General features: G+C 45.7%; 1 protein-coding gene and 1 long non-coding RNA gene across 5 annotated transcripts in view; one reads left to right on the top strand and one right to left on the bottom strand.

Annotated features, from left to right (window-relative positions):
- Positions 1 to 11,231, bottom strand: part of MINAR1 (membrane integral NOTCH2 associated receptor 1) — an 18,781-nt gene extending 7,550 nt beyond the window's left edge. Inside the window, exons 1-3 of one of the 3 annotated variants that reach the window (XM_065847718.2) lie at positions 11,103 to 11,227; positions 2,145 to 4,488; positions 443 to 697 (exon numbers count right to left, since the gene is read on the bottom strand). In XM_065847718.2, coding sequence (XP_065703790.1) covers positions 443 to 697; positions 2,145 to 4,442 — 2,553 coding nt within the window. In that variant the 5' untranslated portion in view covers positions 4,443 to 4,488; positions 11,103 to 11,227. Of the gene's footprint in view, positions 1 to 442; positions 738 to 2,144; positions 4,489 to 6,869; positions 7,007 to 11,102 lie in introns of those variants that run through there. The other 2 variants (XM_071814033.1, XM_071814034.1) reach the window with 2 other exon arrangements.
- On the top strand, positions 11,186 to 22,191 carry LOC139828960 (uncharacterized). Of its 2 annotated transcripts, none has more exons than XR_011741110.1 (3): positions 11,186 to 11,268; positions 14,284 to 14,348; positions 22,113 to 22,191. It is a non-coding gene; the product is annotated as an uncharacterized lncRNA (long non-coding RNA). The 2 variants fall into 2 exon arrangements; XR_011741111.1 differs by lacking the exon at positions 11,186 to 11,268 and adding an exon at positions 13,027 to 13,138.

The raw sequence follows: 22,191 nt of genomic DNA, 5'->3' as shown, positions 1-22,191 counted from the left end.
GTAAACAATTCTCATGTTCCTAGCAAAATGGAAAAAGCCCTAACACTGAAATTCTCTGTGAACAAACAGACAGAACAAGGATAGAAGAAAAAGCAGCAATGACAGCTTCTGCACCACTCTGCCTTGCTGCAGATAGGGACTTGTTCATCTCTGCACCCCTCTATCCCTAAACTCATCTTTAGAGCTACTAACACCATGATGGCTTAGCAGACAACACTCCACTGCAGAATAAGCTGGGAGCACCAACCTGTCAAGGATCACTGTTCAGTGATCAAACATTCACATTTTCCTTTGTCCCTGGCCAGGATGGGGAGGGATCAGCAAGATTAGAGGCTCAACACTCCATAGTCCCTTCCTGAGCTATCCAAATCCCTTCTTAAATGCCTATTCTGGCAACATACATTTGCAATCAAGCCATTCAAATCAAACAAATGGCACTCACTTGTAGATCCAATGCTGCAATCTTGCCTTTATCTCCCGAATTCCTCGTGTATTCCTCTATGGTCCATGACGGCTGGGCGCGTTTCACTTCAGCCAGCTCTGTCAACCTCATGTCTGTGTAGAGCGGGTTGCTTTTCATGTGTGACTTGAGTGATGCAGGGTAGGGATGAGGACTAAAGACTTGTTCAATCAAGAAAGCATCTTTTGGTTGTTTAGAGAGTCTATGTGGCTGTGGGATTTCGTATTGCCTGTCTGCCTGCAATAGGGTTCAAAAGAATTTGAGAGAAGAAACAGGACTATGAGGGGGTTAAACACAAAGGACAGAGATATTCCTTTCAGAATCACCATATGATAAAAAAGTACCAGGTTTTGGCTGCCCTTAATCCATTTGCCCGCTTTCTTCTCACCACCAGACAAAAAAGATATTTTCCAGACACATCTTAATGTTCACCACAACATGAACACAAAGCTGATGCAGCAGAGGAAATTTGGGGTTCATACTGTCTACAGATTATAAAATTATTCTGAAAATGGCCCTAATACCCATAAAAGCTGATCTGGAAAAGCTAAGAGGTCCGTGCCAGCTTCTAGATTTCTTAACATGAAGAAATCTTGATGGAAGGCCCCAGGTAGCACCCTTTTGACACTGCACCATCCATGGCACCAAAGCAGCGGAAGCCACAGTCTACTGCAGGAATGAGGAAGAGACTTACAAAGTCAACATTTCATCCAGGGCAGAACAATGTACAGAAAAGCCAAGGTTTGGGCTTACTAAGGGTAACCTTCTTCCCCTTCTGCAACCTACTAATAACCCACGGTTTATGGTTTCTTATTCACCCAATTGCACTCATTTCCATCAAACATATTCCTCTCCTTTCTCAGCCCTCATTCCCCATCATGAGGCACAGCATGCCCATCACATAGTCCTGATTGACAAGGGAGCTGAAGGCCCCCCAACCCTTCCACTGTCCTTGAAACAGAAACAACAACCCACACCATGCACAGTTTCAACAGAGAAGCAACAAGAGCCCAGCACAAGGACATCCACGAGATCTGTGAGATCTTGGAACATGGAACTGGGTGGCTGTTGGGAGGGATGGGCAGAGTTTTCCTGACCAGCCAAAACCAGACCACAGCTATGCTGCATTTCCACAACAGGAGGATTAAGACTTGTTTAAATGACCGTGAAAGTAAAATATAGAGAACATAACTACAGTTAACATCTCACAGTACACATACAAGGATTCTTTTCTTGAGGGATTTGAATCCATGAATCTATTTTGTTGGCTTTTAAATATGCACATAGTTCTCTGATAAAATATATCACAATGCAATTTCAAAATATCCCTTCTAAAAAACCCACTAGAGAATTTCAATTTTCCCCACACCCCTTTCACCAAGTTAATTATCTGGCCTCCTTATATTGCCACTGATGATGAGGAATACCATCATCTTCCAAAGATGTCACCCACACTACCCCCCTTCCCTTTTCAAAAGAACAAAGCTTTTAAGAAACAACTTGACCATATTGCAGCTACCAGGCAAGAACAAATAGGTGCAAAATCACGCAATTATGATAACCATAAAGACAGGCATAATATGGCAAGGCGAAGTATTGTCACACCCTGAGGCTTGTGATGACTATGGAAGACATAACTAGATTATTTTTAAGTGCTTATTATGTGAATTAAATTTGAAATTACCTCTTTAGATTTCCTGTGCCAGTCCTTATTTTCTCCTCCATCTCTCTCTTTCATCTCCTCTTCCGTAATGCCAACTTGGTTGGTGTAAGTAATAGCTCTCCAGTCTCGAGGAGAGTTTGAAATACTTGCTATTTTGGATTCAGTTGCACTGTTTTCCTCTGTTAAAGATCTTGATGATCTCCTAGTAAACAAACTTTTTTTTAAGGCTTTTACTCGAAGACTCTCGCTATTACTTCCACTGGCATCTGAACAGCACCATTCTGGATTATTCTCCAGTTTGCCTCCATGAGGAGTATTGTGGCACTGAAATATCTGTGGGGAGTTACTCTCATCTGATGCGGCCTCGCTTGTCAAAGAATTGAGATCTATTTGTACGTTGACCTTCTCTGGCTGCTGAATTTTTTGATCCAACTTGCTTAATTTTCCCAAGACTTGAGAGATTTCTTCTCGGACACCTGAGAGAGATTCCAGTTTCTTCTCTATTTCACCAATCCTCAAAACTAATTTGCAGACACTTGTTTTTAGTTCATCATCTGTGTTACTGATGTCTGCCCGGACCACTTTATCCAATTTGTTACAGGCGCTCCCATTTGAGATTTTAGTCAAATTGTGCTCAGGTGAGCTCTCACAGTCTGATTTATGCAACTGAGACAAGGAACCGGTGCTGTTGTAGCACGAAGACTGCATCACTCCGGTTGACCCGCTGATACTCATGTCATCCAAAAACCGGAAAATGTCACTGATGTCATCGCTCACAATTTCAGAGTCATCATCTGATTGCTTAAGCGAGTGCCGCTCTCCGTACTTGGCTTGGCCCGCCGCACACAAATCCTTGCATTTCTTGTGGTCCAGAACTTGCTGCTCAGTTTGTGTCCCAACACTCGTGGTCCTGTCAATGCTTAAGATCTGAACAGAAGTACAATTTATGCTTTTATCCTTAAATTTTTTGACTGGCTCGTGTTTCTCCACATCTAGAATGGAAGGGATTTCCTTGGGTTTATGCCCATTGGGTTTCACAGCGTAGTTTGCCTGCATAATTGGTTGCTGATCCTTCGCATTTAGGTAGGACTGATGCCTGTCAGCTGAAGGAAAGTTTGGAGATGGGTTGTTCGAGCTCTGGTATCGTGGCTTCTCTTCAGACTGCTTCCTGTTAAAAAATGATCGTTCAAAGTCAGGTACCTCCTCAGTATTTAAACTCCAGCTTTTAGCTGGCCAGGCAGTTTGCTTGGCAGGTTTTCCAGTCCACCTTTTGTTGTCCTCGGGCCCAAGAATAGTAGTTGGGCCAAAATACGTTGAAGCTTGAAGATCATCTAAACTTTCATGCTTTACTCGTCTTTTGTCTGGTATAGGAGAATAAACTGGATTCAAGTACTGGCTGCTGTATGGCATTTCAAAGCTGTGGTTGAAGAAAGCCTGCTTAGAGCTTTCTTTCCTGTTCTGAGGCTCTCTGTGTCCGTCTTCTGGCTTTTTATTGGATGGTATTAAGTTGGGAGATATTGTAATCAGATTATGAAAATCTTCTTTGAATATATTTCTTTTCTGGACACACGACTGCATCACAAACGGCTCATCATTTGAAATGAAAGTTTCTTTTATGCCTGCACTCATAGGCAAAGAGTCCTGGTCTGAAATAGATTCGTTTTCAATGTTCATGGGGAAGTATGTACTCTGCATCTCGCACGGTGGGGATGTGGCGATGGAGTAGGACGCCAGTGCCTGCAGCCTGTCCAGAGAGGCAGCCCGGCCCTTCATCTCCTTATTAACGCCGAGTAAAAAGTTGGGTTCTGATGAGGGGACAAACTGCTGACAGTCTTTGCAGTCCATCTTTCTGCATTTTGAAGACCTTCTGATAGGGAAGCCCTGGTTAAACTCCTGGTCGTTCAGCTCGCAGTTGGGCACGCAGTCTGCCATATTGCAGATTTCCGTGTCAGATCTACAGGATTCAAAGGACTCTTTCTTCTTCACTTTCTGCCTTGAGACTGGAAGTTTCTCCTTGGCCACTCCCCCGTTCATTTGTATGAGGTTGAATATTGTTACTATATCTGCTGCAACCATGATTTTCTTTGATTGCTGATTGTTTACAGTGCATCTCATTTTGTCTTTGAACAAAGTTGCTGGGAAATTAGGATCCAGGCAAGCGGTGTAAAAGAGCACGCTTCTGAGCTTGGCCAACTGGGATAAATCAAACCTTGCACACAGGGACTTGCAGAGGTCCTGGTAAGAAACAGTATTCTGCTTCGTGTCCAGCTCCTCCAAGATCTTCACCAGGAAGAGTGAGGATTCCTGGCTGGACTCCATGGCTCAAGCGTATTTTGTTGTTTAACCTGGAAACCGCGTTCCACTTCTACAGCAACACACAACAGCAAACAAAAAAAGATTGTAAGTCACCCACAGATAATATTCAGGACCTTGTCATTCAGCCACAGACAGGACCTGACCACCTAGCCATGCAGCTGGGGGCTTGCTTGTATAACCCATCCTCATGTTTCTGAGCTCTAGGCTGTAATCCTAGCATCGATTAAATCAATACTTAAAAAGAATCAAGACTTTGTCCAAAGAGGCTCATTTATTTTGGTGTATAAACAGCAGGAACTTTGGAGGGGCTGAACTGATGGCAGATATACAATCTGAGTCTGCTAGCTATGGGGCTTTCACAGAATTTCTTACCAACTTGTAAGAGGTGGAAAGTACAGACATGTTAACCTGTTAGGCAATAATTTTAGCCCTAGCCTAACCAGAGATGATCCACTACACCACGACAATTCAGCTGTTTTCACATCTGACAGCAAATGACTCTCAGGAAGATTTTCTGACAATAAACTTCCTACTTGTTTTCAGAAGTTATCTGAGCACATAATCACCATCTTACTTATTTTAAAACGTTATTTTCTCCTCTACTCTGAATTATCTCCCCTGGATAGCATGACACTTTTTCCAGAAATACCTTTCCCTAAGTTTATGATTCAGGAATGGAAAAGCTACCTGGTCCTATGTGAAAAATCTGTGTGAGCCCCATTTCAGCTATAAAGTGCAAAATTTAGAAAAGAGCAGAAAGAGTTAAACAAAAAAAACCATCCCCCTGAATCTTGAAACCAATCCAGCAGATGCTATGGGGCTGGCTGCCAATCAGGGTGGATTTGAAGACTGAGAAACATCAAGGACAGAGAACATCCTCTTCAGTGATGTGTTCCCAGAGAAACCCTGGGAGTGCAGCTCCATTCACCCGCCTGAAATCACAGGGCAGAGCTGGAGAGCGAAGGCTGCACATTTATGTGGATAACAAGAACAGCTCGAACAAGCACAGCTAAGGCTACCAAACATCTTGAGAAGGATATAAACCCCTGTGCTTTCAGAGCTGAAACCAACCTCTAGCTATTATGGATTAGGAAAGGATGCTGATGGGAGGGCAGATTATTTTTCATCTGCCTACTGTGAATATCCTTGTCAGTGTCTCTGCTGTTAGCTACTAGGAGAGACAGAGCACGGGATGATGCAGTCTGCCAATTCCTCTGTTTGGTCACTTTGTCTTTGTTATTCTTATTGATAGGAATGACAAAAATATTTTCCCTTCCCCCAAGGGTATGGTATCTTCCTCCATTGACTCCTGGCCTTAGATGACCCCTGGAACTTGTCTCTCCATCTTCACCAAGTGCAGAATCACTAAGTCAGGCTTGCAAGGTTTCTTATTACTCATTTAAAAAATCACTTCCCAGCCAAAACCCTCAGGATTCCTGAGCACCACACCAGGAATACAGGACTCCTGTTCCCTCTCTTGTAGCTTTTCATCTGCCCTGACATTACATGCCGGTGATCACTATCAGTGTCAGAAGCCAGCACACATCATCTCTCATAAAAAAAGTAACAGTAGCATCTTCCAGAGAAAAAAAAGAAAACCTCCAGGTTGCCCATAAGAACACGAAACAAGACTTCACATGGACTTGGCAGTTTATTTAAGTGGCATCTTTCTATTACGTATTATCAGAAGCTGAGCAGCAGCACTACGAATGTATTTCTATGATTGTAAACACTACTCTCAGAAACCAACGGCTATAGGGATTTTCCAACGCCTCCGCTGCATGCATGTCTGCTTTTAAAGCTCCTGTATTATGCATAGCAGCACAACTCTTCTGCGAACTGACAAAAGAGCAAAAATGTTATATTGCTCACTGCTGGGCTCCAGAAAGTCATGCTTAAAACTGGAGGAGGATGCTTGTATCCCTTTTTTGTTTATCAACAGTGCATGCTCGTAGGCACAGCCTTTCTAACAACCTGCTTTTGTGTTTCTCTGACGTGTCACCATCAGGCAATGAAGCTCCCAAGCTAGGTCCAAACCACTCTGCCTGCCACTAGAGCCACCAGCACTCCTAGAGCAAACTTCACATGTGGGGCTTAGAGACTTTCCCATCTCCCGAGGGACTGACATTGCAAATCGATTTTCTGCATGTTATCAATCTGCCATTTGGGGCAAGAGTGGAAATCTGTCTTTTTGTCACCTCCGGGCTGAATACCAGCAAAAGCAACTACCTCCTCCCATTTGTAACTTCGCAGCTTCTTGCAAAACCCTCACCTGGATATGCATTTTCACAGCCTGATACACACTCTACGCTGTCTGCACCAGCCTGCCAGCACCCTGCTTTCTCCCCACTCACACTCCTGCTAAAATACGCAAGTAGCCAGTTTGCAATAATATATTTCTTAAAACCACCAACCCGTTTAGTTCCCTACCTTTCTGTCTTCACTGTCTCATCCCAGTGATGATATCCCAGACACAGTTTCTTTAGTTTATTTTTGCACCAGGCCATTCGTAGCATACTCCTCCCATCAGAGGTTTTAACTTCAATTCAGGTTTCTAAATCCTGTGAATCTGGTAAAATGTAAATGCAGCCTGATTTTCAAAGATGTCGAGTACTGACAAGTTCAGTAAATTCACCAGAAGCCCTGCATACCCCCAAATCTCATGTTGCTTTTATTTAGCACCAACAAGGAGCCTCAGTTTGGGGACTCCAAGCCATACCCAAGGGATAAGGCAGCAGCACTGAAGCACGGAGCTGGAGCAGTGGAGCTCTGCTAGACCTGGTTTAGCTCAGTCTGGGACCTTGTGCTCCCAGAACCAAGTCTGGGAGGTGATGGTCAGTTGTAAAGCAGCGAGAGGACAGAGAGGTGAGGGTAACTGGGAGAGAGCTGAGCCTGCTGAGTTGGGAATTCGGCCAATTTGCTCAACTGATGCTCAGCTATGGGAGATGGGAATTGAAGAGACAGGCTGCAAAATCAGATGTAGGCTTTGAGAAAAAGTAAGCTAGCTAGGAGTTGGAATAAACTCCTCTTTGCCCCTTGGCTGTTCACAAACAGCTTTCAGGTGCGAGCACACTTTAGGTGTGAAAGGTGCCTTTGGGCTTCAGCCTGAGTGTGGAAATGGGTGCTCCCTTGTGCCAGAGCATCAGACACATCGCTAGTGGAGCACACAACAGATTCAGAAGAATAGGATGTATTACCCCATAAGGATAAAATATAAGGGCCTTAAAATCTTGTTTCCTGGATCGGGGATGTAAAAGCCCGGTGCCAAGGTTTTTAGTGGCACATTAAGCTCCTCTGTCTCTTATCAAGCCTTCTAACAGCCTGTGACAGAGACAGGTGTCTCTTGGCAAGTCACCCCGGGAGCTGCCACATCCAGGTGCCAAGCACTTGGCCACGCACCGTCTCAGCTGTTGTGTCCACGTTCATTCATTAGCTCTCAAAGCAGGACCAGAATAGACCTGGACATAGCACATAAATGCAAAGCTCCAAAATAAGCACAGGACAGCCTTTTTAAAAGGGTACAAGGTCATGAATCAGTCAAAAACAGTAAAGGAAATGAAAGCTCCCACAGCAAGAGCAGCAGCATGGATCTTCCTCAGATGGCCTGAATTCCAACCAACGTCCTCCTGCCTTAGCTTCACTACCAGCAGCCACACACACCCTCCAAACCACCCTCAAACTGACCTTGTTCTCCAGAGACGTGGAGCTAACCAGACACAGGGACGGGATCCAGCCTATTTATCTTCAGCAAGACGGTCTCTGACCAAAGGAGCCACTTAACATTTCATCTTTAATGATTTTGTTATATTAACTCTGGGAGGGTCGCTTTGACTCAGCTTCCTAAGATTCTACATTTGCTGCTCTAATAGCCCAATTATATCTCAGCATGGACTTGTACAGCATCATATTGCACGGCCAGTCGATGGGGTCTGACTCTCCTTGCACGCAGATGAGCTCCAGGCTTACCACAAATCAATGTCTTCTTGCCCTGCACCAAGAGCAATGAACTGAGCTCTCATCTTACCATTAACTCACTATTTCAGCCTCTGGAGGAGAAGACCAAGAATATTATGATTGCAGTCTTCATCCCTAGTGGTGCTTTCTGCTGCACAAGGGGAATGTACTGTTCTATTTTCTGGTGTCTTTAGGAATCCAGCCTCCATAAGACCTCTCCCCTGTGGTCCTTCAGAGCAGGGGAACCTGTATACTCTTTCATGCAGATTGCTTCCCTGCAGAAAAGCCAGAATGCACTTTCCCTTCTCACCACCTTCCAAATCAGCTCCGGGGTTGGGGGCCCCCTCACCTCCTGACTACCCTATAAATTCACCAACCACAGAAATTAATTAAATTAGTATTGCTTCCCAGTTGCCCTGGCTGCTTCCCCTGTGGCACCTTCAGCCCAAACCCTGCCCTACTGCATGGGCTAAGGGCAGTGCATATCGGGGCAAATAAATCCCAGCACATGATTCCAGAGAAAGTCCCACCACTAGACTGCCCTGAGCAGCTGCAGGGTGCCAAGATGCCTGCCATGAGCCTGAATCGTGGCAGACAGACCACGTTACCTTCCTCTCTTATTTCCTCCTTCATTTCCTTCCCTGTTCTTTGTGCCTCTGACATTTGCTCTCCCCATTTCCCAATATTCGCAGCAGGTGCAGCTAATACACAGATACGGTTGCTGGAGTCACCATTTCCCACTCCCTTTGATTTGCCTGCCAAGAGGGAAACAGCATCCTTGTTTCGTTTCCCCCCACGGTGACTAACGGGCCACCCTTTAATACTATTGCAGCGACAACAGAGCAAGTGATCCTCGCATAAATTCCCCCAGAAAGAGCCAGCTACTTCAGCGCAGGAGAACATTAATATAGAGCCTGTAATATGCTGTTTTACTATTAACTGGAGCTCATAAATCTTTCAGCCTGTCTTCCCAGTGCCAGATACTATAAAACAGGGTAGGCAATGCACGCCTCGCATGAAACATGTAACACAGCGAGATGGAATTCAGTTTTTGTTTTCTCCCGTACTCACAAATCCATTCCTCTGTCAAAACATTAAGAAATTTCTGACAAACAAGCAGACATCTCGAGCCCCATCTGGCTCCTACGACGCACACAAACGGGAAACAATGCCGGTTTCCGCACACCTTATTCCTCCTCCTCCCCCTGCCTTCTGCTGCCCATTAAAAAGAAAACTGAAAAGCGCACTTTGGAGCCCTGCCCACGCAATGGCAATCGCTTCTCTCCACCTTTCATTGATGAGGAAAGTCATCCCGAACAGCCCAACACAACCAGACTCCTGCCGGCCCTTGGCTCAGCTGTGCGGAGCAGGGTGGGCTCCGGTCCCTGGGGCGGGTGGGAGATGGGTGCTGGTTCCTTGGCTCACTGGTGGGATTTTTGTACACTCCTCCAGAGCCGAAGGGGATGGATGCCTGCAGCCTGGGAGCTCAGGGGGCTTGTGCACCGCTTTTCACCAGCAGCTGGCTGCTGTTCGGCACAGAACCACATACGCTTTGCACCCGCCCAGGCATCCCACCGCTAACCCCATCCACGGTGCAGTGTGGGGGTCAGAGCTATTTTCAGGCTCTTATCTTGTGTGAACGAGCCTTGGAAAACCACACTTTACAAATCCAGCTCCTCAAAAGAGGCAGACTCTGCACAACACTTCAGCCCCCCTGCCGCTAGAATTCAGCAGCCTTTAAAGGCTCCCAGTGCAAAAATTAACGAGGAACTTCTGGATAAAGGCAGCATACCCTCACAGCCGTGTCGCGGCTCAAGTCAAACAAGGTTTGCCATTGATTTGTCTTGCACAATAACATTAGCCTGGTTATTTGCATTGTCCAGTTATGCAATCCAGGTTAAGGCATCTATACAACCTGGACAAGTACAAACAACCGCTAAAACTGTGCAATAAATTACTTGAATTATTACTGCATCATATGCTCTTGGTTATTCTTTGTGAACTATTGGCCCATACAGACACACAAATACTGTTCTCTCAATATGTTATTAGAGCACATCCAAATCACATTTTTCCCAAAAATTTTGGCATAAGGAAACATCATTGCAAACACTGACAGATAAACAAAAAAAGGTCTAATTGTATTAAACACGAGCAATTTTTTCAATCTATAGGCAACCTGGATTTTTGCATGGCAAACCTATAACAACCCTACTGCCAACCCAGACCTGACTCTGCACACACCAGCTTCCTCACCCTGGTGGGTCCAGTTTCCCCGCTCCCCATCTCTCCAGGCTCCCTGCTTGAGGTTTGGGGGCCCCAGGGCCCAGACCTGGGGTCACCCACTTGCTCCCCTCCAGCCGCCCACAGACAGATCCAGCTGTTCAGGACTGAAGTGGAGCTGCCAAAGTCATAGAAGTAGTTTCAAGATTTTTGAGTCCCCTCCTTTCCTGAGGAGCCTGACAAAGAGGTGGGACCCCTGGGTGTCCGTCAGGGACCACAGGGGCTGGAGGGAACCTCTTACCTCCACTTACCCCACCTGCTCCCAACCCGGCAGGAGGGAACCGGTGCTGAAGTCCCCTCCTGGGCACCCCGGTCCCCTGTGCATCCCTGGGGGCTGTGGAGCAGACGGCACTTGTCCCCAGCGCCCCTTTCTGCCTGTCCGCACCTTAGCACATCCGTGCCCCGCTTCCCGCACCTGGGGCTCACCTGGGGGCTCCGCCTGCCTCTTGCCCGGGGAACGCGGCCGTCAGGGCTGGCTCTGCCGCTGCAGCAGCCGCTTCCCAGCGAGGAGGAGGAGCAGGAGGAAGAACCGGAGCCTGAAGCCCCAGCAGGATGCCATAGCGCCAGGCTGCGCTGACAAAGGCGGCAGCAGGTTGGCATGGGAGGAGGAAGAGGGGGGAGGAGGGAGGGGGCTGCACAGGCCGAGCCTCCCTGCGCCGCCCCCCACCGCGGGAGGGGGCTGCCCCGGCCGGCCCCGGGCGCTGCGGCAGCGGGGAGCCGGGGGGCTCGGCCGCCCGCAGGGACGGTGAGCGGCGGGGAGATCCGCGCTTCGGCTTTTTAAAAATTATTATTGCTTTTATTATTATTATTATCCTCATCAGTGCAAGTGGTGGCTTGCTCTCGCAGCCTCGGGAGCTGCGGGGGGGGGGGGGGGGGGGGGGGGGGGGCCCGGCCCGGCAGCCCTGAGCCCCCACAGCCTCAGTTGCTGCTTGGGCTGAGGAGCATCACTCAGTTCCCGCTGCCTTGTCAGCCCCGCTGTTTCCTCCCATCCCCCTGCACCCCAAATCCGGGTAGAGAGTGAGAGCACAGCCTGGTGCAAAGGCAGGCAGGGGCTGGGGATGCCCAGCTGAAAGGAAACTGCCTCCCACTTGGGGACATTGCACCCCAATGCCAACCCTTGCACTCCCACCACCCGTAGGGTGCAAAGGCCACCAATGCACTGGCACAGCTGCTCATGGTACCTGACCTCAACTCAGGCTGGCAGTACCATAGCCCCCCTTTAAGCAGGCAGGTTGTGGCCCCTGGAGGGATGGGGTCTAGGGGTGTAGGACACCTGCACAAGGTACTGCACGGGCTGCAAAGGGTGGGAGTCCCCATCTCAGGTGTGCTACAATGCATGTGGAGCTCTAAGCTATGCTCACTGCCTGCCTGGGCAGGCAGGAGCTTACCTGAGGTCTGAGCATCACTTTTTTCCTTGCTGGTGGTCAGCTTGCCACACCACCCAGAAAATATTGCAAAGAGTTTTTAATAGAGGTGTTGCTGGGTGAATAAAGCAGAAAGATGTCAAAGGCTTGACTTTTCATGTTGTTAGTACTGCTTGTGGATTGGACTATCTATCAGCTTCTCTTTCCTAGAAGAATCAATTCAAACTGTTATATGCACAAACACGCCATGGGCATCAGACCACTACGGACAAACTGGCATAAAACTATGTGTTTTACTCACTCTGACGACCTTAGGAATAGACCTCTCTGCTTTTCTGGGAGAAACAAGGGGTCAGGAGAGGGTTCTTCCACTGACTTTGAAGAATATTGTATGTGATCCTGTGGATGTATAATATTAATCTGTAAAGACACAATGCACATAGCAGCTACTATGAGAGGAGATGATAAACACCCATCTTTGCAAATAGAAGAAAAGGGTGTTTATACTACATTTATTCTTACCACTACTTAAGAGCATTGAAAGAGGCAGTGTCCTTGGGCCCCATTTTCCACACTTTTTCTTTTTTTTCCCCGAATGTTTTATGCTATAAATAGCCATTTAGTTGCAAATTGCATGGCTGGATGATTTCAGCCCTACACCACTTCCTATAGAGCATGCCTTCAGGTTGTCAGAACGGGCAAAAAACTCTTTGTACCCTCAGAATTGCACACACCAAGAGAGAACCAGGAAACATTTCTTACTGCTAGTCCAGGTCTAGCTGATCTTACTTGGTTTTGTCCAGGTTCTGACAGGTTTCCAGAGCTGGGTCCCATAACAAAAGCTGGTCCAGCTAGAAATTAAGGAATATAATAATAATAAGATAATGCATTCCGTGATTATGAAAGAGGATGTCTGATCAACAATCCCCTGATTGACAGGAAGTCCCCAACTGCATAATCCTGAACTCCTGGGAGGAAAAGGGACCACGCAGCTGAAATGGTCACATACCAGCCAGCACTCCCTTGGCACACAGTCCTGGTGTGTGCTCGCTGGCTCGAGTTGCAGCTGGGATGTGAAACTGCCTCCTGTGAAGTCTGGTGAGAATTTCCAGTGATTTAAAAGCTCAAGGCTTCAGTGGAAGCGATGCTCTTCAACACGTGTCCTTTGCTCCCCCATTGCATCCAGTGTATTTTGCATAGACCATTGTACCCTCAAGCCCCAAATCTCCCAAGTCAAGGGCAATTGGGAGAAGCCGTGCCCCAAAGCCAGGCTGCAGCTAGAGGAAATTTTGGTCACTTCGTCTTTTGCTTTTCTTCCTTCCTCCTCAGCACACAGAAATCACATTTAATTGATGGCAAGGGTTTCATTAGCTTTTTGTGGCCTGGGACTAGAAGCATATAATTAGGCATCGCCTGCAAAAATTGGTTTGAAACAGTTAACACTGTGCAGATTCATAAGAATAAGTTGATTTTACAAAAGATGCTGTGTTCTATGCTGAAGGTGATGCTCAAGAGCGAGGGGGTGAAACTGCCTGTGAGCAGCAGGGCTGCCCCCCCTTGGGGCCAGGGAAACCCCTCTGAGCCTCTTGAGATGCTGCAGGTCTGCACTGACCGCTCCCCTCCCCTTACTTTCCCACCTGGACTCTGGTTCTACCCCTGCTTCCCAGGTCAGGTTTGACAGCAGCTTCACTGCAAATTTCATCTGGGGGGAGAGCACCAGATCAGCTCTCCCTGTCCTCCTTCCCCATCTAATTTTAGCACCATCATCTCCTGTTCCCATACACACCTTTCCTTGATGTCTCTGCTTTGTTCTCCACTCTCCTTTCCCTTTCATCTCCTCTTTCCTTCAGTCACTGGCACATTTACCTTGTCTGGCTCCCCCTTAGCCTCCATCTTCCCTGCCCTCCCCTTCAGGAACTCCTTCCAAATTAAGCAGGTGACCCACTGGACGTAGGAGATGTCTCCTTGAGCCAGGGGTGTCCAGATCTGTGCACACCCACCTTTCCCAGCTTGTCTGGCATCTCAGTGCTGCAGAAACGGTGCTCAGCTCCACACAGAGGCTGCAGTCTCTTATCTATGTAGCATAAAACTAATCTAAAGATATTTCAACCCAGTTTGCTTGCCTGGCCCAGTGCATGTTCTTCATTCACACATGATGCTAATCCCAGCTACCCAAAAATGAACATATTGCCACTGTCTTGTCCTTTCTCACAGCAGTGATAGTGCTTTTTGTTCATGCACAGGAATGACTCCACAGGGCTGGAAACACCGAAGCTGATGGATGCTGAAGGAGAGGCTAATGTTGAGGGTAAGACCTAACAAAGAGAATCTGGCTTTAATCACTCCAACACTAGCTAGTTGTTTCTCTGGAACTTTCTAGCTCCCTCTCCATACTGATAACTCTCCCTGGGGAAGCAGGTTTTTTTCCACTCATGTCTTGCCCGCACTCTTCTGCAAAATATTCTTTTGGTTGCAACCCCTCTAGAACTATGTGCATCCAACAAACTGGTATAAACTGCAGCAAGTCTGAGCTCAGAGCAAAGCAGGGGCCTTATCTCATGCAGTGTGGCTGTAGCACCACACAGCTGTTATGCTGTTCTACCTTGCAAAGACTTCCACATGTGATAAACCAAACTGCTTGTCCCATTGACAGCAAAGTGATCGGCCCAAGGGCTCATTTTAAAGCACCAAGAAATCTTTATGCAGCAAACCTTTTCCTCACCTTCCACATTGCAACCTCTGGGCAATTTTGTGCCTTTCGAAAAACAAGAGAGAAAACCTGTCAAACAACTTGGTGGTTTAGCTGCTCTCGGGAACCCCCAAATAATTCCCTGATGAAAATAAAAGGTAAAAGAAAATAAATTTCATTTTAGCTGGTATGTGACCATATGTAGCACCTTCTTTAGCACAGACATTTTCAAACAACTAGCAGCAATCAAACTATATCAAAATTTATAAAAAACACTCCTTCACCAATATAGCTTATAGTACAGAGACTGCCTTACATTTGCTAGTGTGTCAATAGCAAGTCCTTAGTCTCCTCTGGGTTTGCTTTCAAGAGAAAATCTGAAGCCCAAGGCATAGCCCTGTGCTGGGAGTCCAAGTGGTGACATCCCAGTGAGACAAGACTCTCTGCCCTGTTGTGCTCACTGGAGTGTTCAACCAGGAATTGGGAGAGCAAAGCAACCTCATTTAGAAGGGACGGCCAACCCAGGGTGCTGCTTCCTTCCCTCCTCTGTCGCAGTCTGGGTGGAACATTGGTTAAGGACAAACACCAAAACTTTCCGCATTGTTCAATAGCACTTAGCAATATGTAGCCTGCAGATTGCTATTTTTATCAAGTGCTCCATATTTGTACTTCCTCTGAAATCTCAGTAGGGCATCGATATTGCTGAAGTTGGCTTCTGCAGCCAGCGTGCACGCAGGCAATGCCTGGAAAGATGCATTTTTGAGCTGGCAGTGGTTATCAGTGAGTGATTGATAATGGGCAAACTTCTTGTTCAGCTAAACAGATTTTGGCACAGGATCACTTGAAATATAACAACAACAACAACAATCAGCCTGTTGAATAGCATCCACCCATACCAGATGTGCTGACTAGATAATATGCCAAATTCTTCAAAGCAGTACACTCGACAGCAGTCCTAGGCAGAAGGGAATTTTTTTCCCTCAATATATTTACAAACAAATAGAAAACTAACTCTGAAGTGGGATGGATAAGATAAAATATTTCTGTGAATATCAGCCTACATTTTTTAATGAATTTCCCTCTGCTATGTCGAAGTTCTTTCCAGTGGGTGTGGGAACAACTGGCTTTTGCTGGCACAAATGTCATTGAGAAATGAACCCCCATATTGCATGTTCAAGCATTTACAAAATAGACTTTTAAAACAATGTACAAATGCACTGGTGATTGGTCACAGTGTAATCCATCCAAGAGAATAAACTTTACATTTAAGCTTGTTTAACCAACTGAAGAAGATCCAGAAAAAATTCAAGGATTTATATTCACAACCACTCTTCATAAATGAGCCTTTGCTTGGGCATTGCAGTTTAGGTCTTTTTGAGTGCATTGTTAACCACAAGCAAAAGGAGCAAGATTCAGATGCTTCTCCGGGAGCAGCAGAGACAAACTCCCTTTTAGGAGTTGAACATGCACTAAAGTACATGTGCAACTGATTTTAGGTCAAAAGTGGGGGGAAAAAAATTAAAAAATCAAGTACTCCTTTTCAATTGCAGCCCCTAGGAGGGAGCAAGCATCTTGCAGAGTGCTGGAAGGTTGTGCAGATGGAGTCGGTTTATCTGCACTCGGCCATTGCTCTGGTTGTTTGGGCACCGGTTCCTCTTGATCTGACAGGTGAAGGCAACAGCAAGCATGACAGGTAACCACCTGTCTACTTTGCACAGTTTCCTCAACCACAGCTCAATAACAGGCTGTGTAGGACCTCAGGTCAGGGCTGGAGATATATTTGTTTGTGTGAGCTCTTGGGAAGGTGTTAACTTCCATACCAAGTTCCAGAGAGGAGAAGGTATTTCCAAGCTGTGCAAAGTACCTGCTGATTTCTTGCACATTCAGGTGAATTTTCTATGCAATCTGTCTCTCTGTTGGTTACTGGCTCATCCTCAAGTCTGGCTCATCAAGGTTTTTTAAAGGAAAATTAAAATAACCTTCCTGTGAGAGTTAAAACCTGAAGGAAGATATCTCAGCTCCAGCAATGATCCGAACTGCAAGGTGACACAGCCCCACATCCCTGCTGTCTCTAAGTTCTCGCACTGTTTATGTGAACATGACCTGACCACGACCTGACCACTCACTGAAACCAGAGGAGACTTTCCAGTCATATCGATGGATGTTGGACTGCACTTGCTGGCACTTCGATAATACGTTAAACAGTCTTCAGATTTATTGTGGTCACCAAGGAGTTCATAAATGCCTTAGCTTCTACCACCCTGAGTAATTATTTATTGGGGTGGCCTTTTTATAGAATCCTCTTAAAATGTCCATCTAGATTTTAAGGCCAGCAGAGACTATTAGCTCATCAGTCTGCAGAATAGCATAGCCCATAGCATTTCACTCAATAACCACTGTGTTTAGATCAGCAGTTTGCATTTGATTAAAAAAGTATCTTCCAGAAAAGCCAGCAGTCTCCACTGAAGGCATCAAGGAATGAAGAAACTATAATTGCTTTCAGTGGTTTGTCCAGTGCTTGATCCTCTCTTAGGTTTAAAAGTGAAACAGTTGCTTCAAAATATCCCCAAGCCTTTGAACTCCTCTGCTCACTCAGGTGGGGAGCGCTAACATCTGACCCCCCCCTCCACACTCAGCACCCTCTCAGGTTTGTGTCCCTCCCCAGTATCAGCACGGTTGATGGCACTGTCCTGCAGGATGGAGCTATTCATCCTCATTTCAATCTTGTAGTCTGCAAAATGAAGGAAGAGCCTTTGTAAATCATTGCTGAGTGAAAGGACAAGTTCTCATTTCTGCCAGGTGGGTCCAGGGAAAGCAACCATCACTGATGGAAGGGTTTATTTCTCTTTTTTCCAGCAGACCGAAAGTTGCAACTTTTTGCCTTTTGCTTTCTTGGTTGTTCTAAGCTCTAGCTTCCCATCTCCTCTGTTAGTTTTGTTCCAGGAAACAGCATCTCACTGGGGGAACAATCCTAGGTCCAGCTTGTCCACGCCTGATGGTGAGCAGGAATGCACCTCCACTTAACCTTGGGCTTCCTTGGCTCTGCTTTTATTTACATCGATTTCCTGCATCTTCACCATGGGAATAAGGATCACATATCAACCAGATGCTCTGAGGCTGTCATGGATTAAGCAATATGCTCTGCTGAGCCCAGGCAAAGTGGGGAGTCTAAAGGAAAGGCAACTGCTGTGTGGGGGCCGAGGGCAGCTTCCCTTCTCCTGACCTCCCACATACCAGACATGCGAGCACTTATGGAGGCACTAAAGGACATCTCACACGTTTTGTCCCAAATCTCTAAATTGTTCACTATTCCTAGTATCCTTTCCTCTGTGCTGCATTTGTCTGCCTTAAAATCCCTTGAAGGGATGCATGGTTTTGTGCTCCAAGAGCAGAGAGTAGGTCAGAACATCGCTATGGACAAGTCATTTCTTGCTGGCATCTTCAGGCCACCTTGTACTTCCATCTGGTGCGAAATGGGCTGGCTGCAGTCCAAGCATCCAGGCAGCAACACACATCAGGTTTTGTCTTCGGGCTTGGCTGGGGTTAAATCACTCACTTAATTTGAAATTGTCAGCAAAAAGCCTATCGATTTCAGCAGCCCTGGGGTTTCTTCAGTGGCTGGTAAGGCTGGAACAGGCATTGTGACACCATCCGACTGCCGCTAGAGAATAAGGGAAACGTGTCTTCACATATTCCTGTTCTCTTGTGTTCCTTCCCCCATGTCACTGCCCTGTTATAGGACACTGGATCATTCACATGAGGTATTGCATAATATAATAAGCTGCATCATAACAAGATGCCTTTATCAGACAGAAAGTCCTGCTTCTCCATGCTGGGAAAAATAGCAGATGAAAGACAGATGACCTATGGATCACAATAACTTAAATTACATTATGAAGACAGTGAACTGCTTGTGACATATCCTGTACGAGGCTCTTTAACCACAACAAATAGATTGAAACCTTTCTAGCATTTAATCTTTTCTCCCATTGACTGTGGGCAGGTCATAGAGAAAAAGAATCTCTTCTTCTGTATCTCTATTGAATTTAATCAGGTTTGCAAGGTTCGCTCCCTGGGTGAGTTATTCCAAGTCCTTACACTTTCCTTGTGATATCTGGGGGATTTTACGCATGTTGCAGCCTAAGCTCTTCCATAATTGCTTTTTCAATGGAGACAATGTCAAACCACATTTTACATGGCAGTTTTGACACAACTTGTTTAGCACATGGGAAAGATACAAAACTTAAAGGGATTGCTCTTGTGCTCTGTACCAGGGAAGACCCACAAGGTGTGTCATATTTGACCTGCTCGTGCACATCAAATCCAGGAGGACTCACAAAGTCTCACCAGGAGATGCAGAGAGAAGCCCAAGGAGAAACATCCCAGGGAGGACACAGCACCACAGCACATGCAAGAAGCTGCATCTGTTCACAGCTGGGCTGGAGCTGTGCAGGAGTGAATGAGCAAGAAGATACCAAGACCAGCCAAGCACGACACCTGATGCCAATGTCTGGGCAATAAATGTCAGGGTCAGCCTTTGCCACCACTGAACATTCGCATATAGCCCAGCCAGAACTTGCCTCTAAATTCGCAAGCCAAATCTTTAAAATAGCCTCATCGTATTTCACACTTACACAGAGAGACGGAAAAGATGGTAGGAGAGACCTTATTCTTTCAGTTCAGTACTGTAGACTCCATCACTGCCAAGTATTACCAAAGGTGAAGAGCTAAGAAGGATTTTTAAAGCCTCTTATAGACAATATCTAGACTTGAGTGATAAGCATCAGAAGCATAGATGAGTTTTGGGAAGTATCCAAAGATGCAGGAGAGGAGGGTAGAGATGTACAAAAGTAGTGATGAGACAAGTTTAACTTCTGCCAGTAACCGGTTGGTCTTCGATGGCTTACTCTGAGTTAAATTTGGAGACACTATGATGGGGTTTTTTTCTTAGGTGAAAATTAAGCTATGACAATGCATTTCCACCGTGCTCCCTAAAACACCTTCTGCTGGCCCTTCTGGTGACAAAAATCTCGCATCCAAGGGATGATTTTGATGCAATTTGTTGTGGCAATGCCCTTGCTTCTGTGCTCCAACAGGACATGCCAGACGCTGCATCGAAGGATAAGAAGGTAATTGATCCCACAGAGGAAAAGAAAGAGCCTAAGGCAAAAGACACACACACAAACTGGAAGAATACAACTTATGCTTTTACCTAAACCAATAGTAACTATGAAAAGCTGCTGTAGCTGCAGGCTCTTAGTTGGATGTGGGTGAGTCTCAGATCTGAAGAGGGGTTTGGTAATTTTTGCCTGCAAGTAAGTATCTGCAAATCCTGCATGAAAGGGGGAGTGAGGTGGAGAAAACCAAAGCCACCGGGAGTTAGCTGCACTTGCAAATAAGCACAGGCAGTAGTAGACAGTCTTCCTGCTCCAAAGACATGTCATTTTAGAGGTGCCAATATGTAGGATGAGACCCATCAGCTCGTTTCACTCAAGACAGTAAACAGACATTTTTCAGGACAAGTTTTCTTGGCTTAGGCTGGATTTGAAGAAGCATATCAGACACCCATCAGTTCCTCAAGCACCCTGTCCACCTAGGGAATCATTTATTTTGGCTCCAGTGGCAAGTAGCAGTATGTGAATTTATCATGGTCAGATAAACACTAATAAAATGTCCCACGTTAGAGAGATAGTGATTTTTCTGTCAAACCCAAACTGAATAAAAGATAAACAGCAAAATTTCATTTTCTGCTCTAGAGCTGGAAGGACCAAGGTGTAGAAACGCAATGAGAACAAACAGCATGAATTCTTTGCAAATAGCTTCCTGTCTTCTAATTGCATTTCTCATCTAACTTCACTTTTGGTATGGCTTATAGAGGTAACAGCTATTGATCTACAACTAGTTTGATGAGAAGAGGTGCTGCAGAAACAGCGGAAATCTCATCAGGTCGTTGTCAGCTAATCTGGCCACACAGTAAGGGAGCAAACAATTAACACCAAGCACTAGCTGCTGGGCTTATCATTATCCAGCAAGTATAAGGCCCTCTGAGGACTTGAATTCACATTTGGGTCCAGCTCATAACATAAAAACCACACCTGAGTAATGTGTGCCTGCAGAGCTGATTTCAAAGAATACAGAAAAACAAGCACAGGAGCTGCAAACATGTTTTCCATTGACTGGAGCATACAACGTCTTATTTATCACAAGTCAATTGATGGCTAAACTCACCCAGCAAACTCATAAAAGCATTAGTTTGTATTTGTTGTTCACATTCAGAGACATTATACATCAAAAAAGGTCAATGCTTCCCAACTAATTCAATTATAACCCAGCCATCTATCATACTAGTTCAGTTAATACCACGTTAGCTGGATGTTTTTAGAGAAAGATAAAAGTTAGAGTGTCCATACAGGACATTCCATTTAACGACAAAGCTCTTTACGATAACAGAGCTCATTGCAAACCTTCCTGCAGCCATCCTTTGCCAACTGCTTTGTATAATACCCAAACTACTAGTTTCTGCAGGTGACAGGGTGGATAAATGCGTTGAGAGACATCGCTGCAGTCTGAAGCCATGCTACCTATACAAAGCTTGAAAAACAAGAGTCCTCAAGGATGTTTTATTTGCCTACATTTGTTATTAAAGGCATGGTGAATGGGATTCATTTGCTGGTCTTTTCTCAATAGATTTAATCACAGGAAGAACCAGTGCCATCCCTGCATCAGTTTGGAAATCCAGATGTAAGATAGCTACAAGGTAAAGATGTATTTAATAAATCTGTGCAATCAGATACAATAAGAAAATATTATATTCAGATTTCTTTTTGAAGTGTAGACAAGTGATCTGGACAACTATAATATCTTTAGTCTGATTTCACAAGCAAGCAAGGCTTTTTAACACATGTTGAAGGAAAGAGCTCTAGATCCCATGGTGGCAGGAGAAAATGCACAAAGATAAATCACACCAGCTATGTCGTTATCATTCTCTGATCAAAATCCTCATTTTTTAAAACAGCACATATAGTCTATCTGGACTTCAGCAAAACAGCTGACGTGGGAAATTAAGTTCATTGGAAATTATTTGGATGAATTCACAAGTGGTAGGTAGTTTCCCATCCACCCTGCAGAGGGATGCTGACATACCACTTCCAAAGGAGACTGAGCAGGCTGCATGGAGGTTACTAGAGGAACTAGTCCAGGAGTGGGACACATTTTGGTTACTATTTAATAACCCCTGGACAGAGCAAAAAAGACACCAACACCTTCTGTAGCATTAGACAGAAAGCTGGGAAGCATTCCTAGAAAAAAGCTGAACACTGCACAGAAACAGAGGCAGAGGAATGGGGCTCACACCAGAAAATTTATGATTCCGTGCCTTTACAGGGCACAGACCAGGATGAGCATCATTGGGAAGGATGAAGCACAACCTTGCTGGGAGAATCCTGGCCCATGTGGTTTCCAG

Source organism: Patagioenas fasciata, chromosome 12 (genome assembly GCF_037038585.1).
Source record: "Patagioenas fasciata isolate bPatFas1 chromosome 12, bPatFas1.hap1, whole genome shotgun sequence".
NCBI classification, from domain to species: Eukaryota; Metazoa; Chordata; class Aves; order Columbiformes; family Columbidae; genus Patagioenas; species Patagioenas fasciata.
This window is presented reverse-complemented; position numbering and strand designations above follow the sequence as displayed.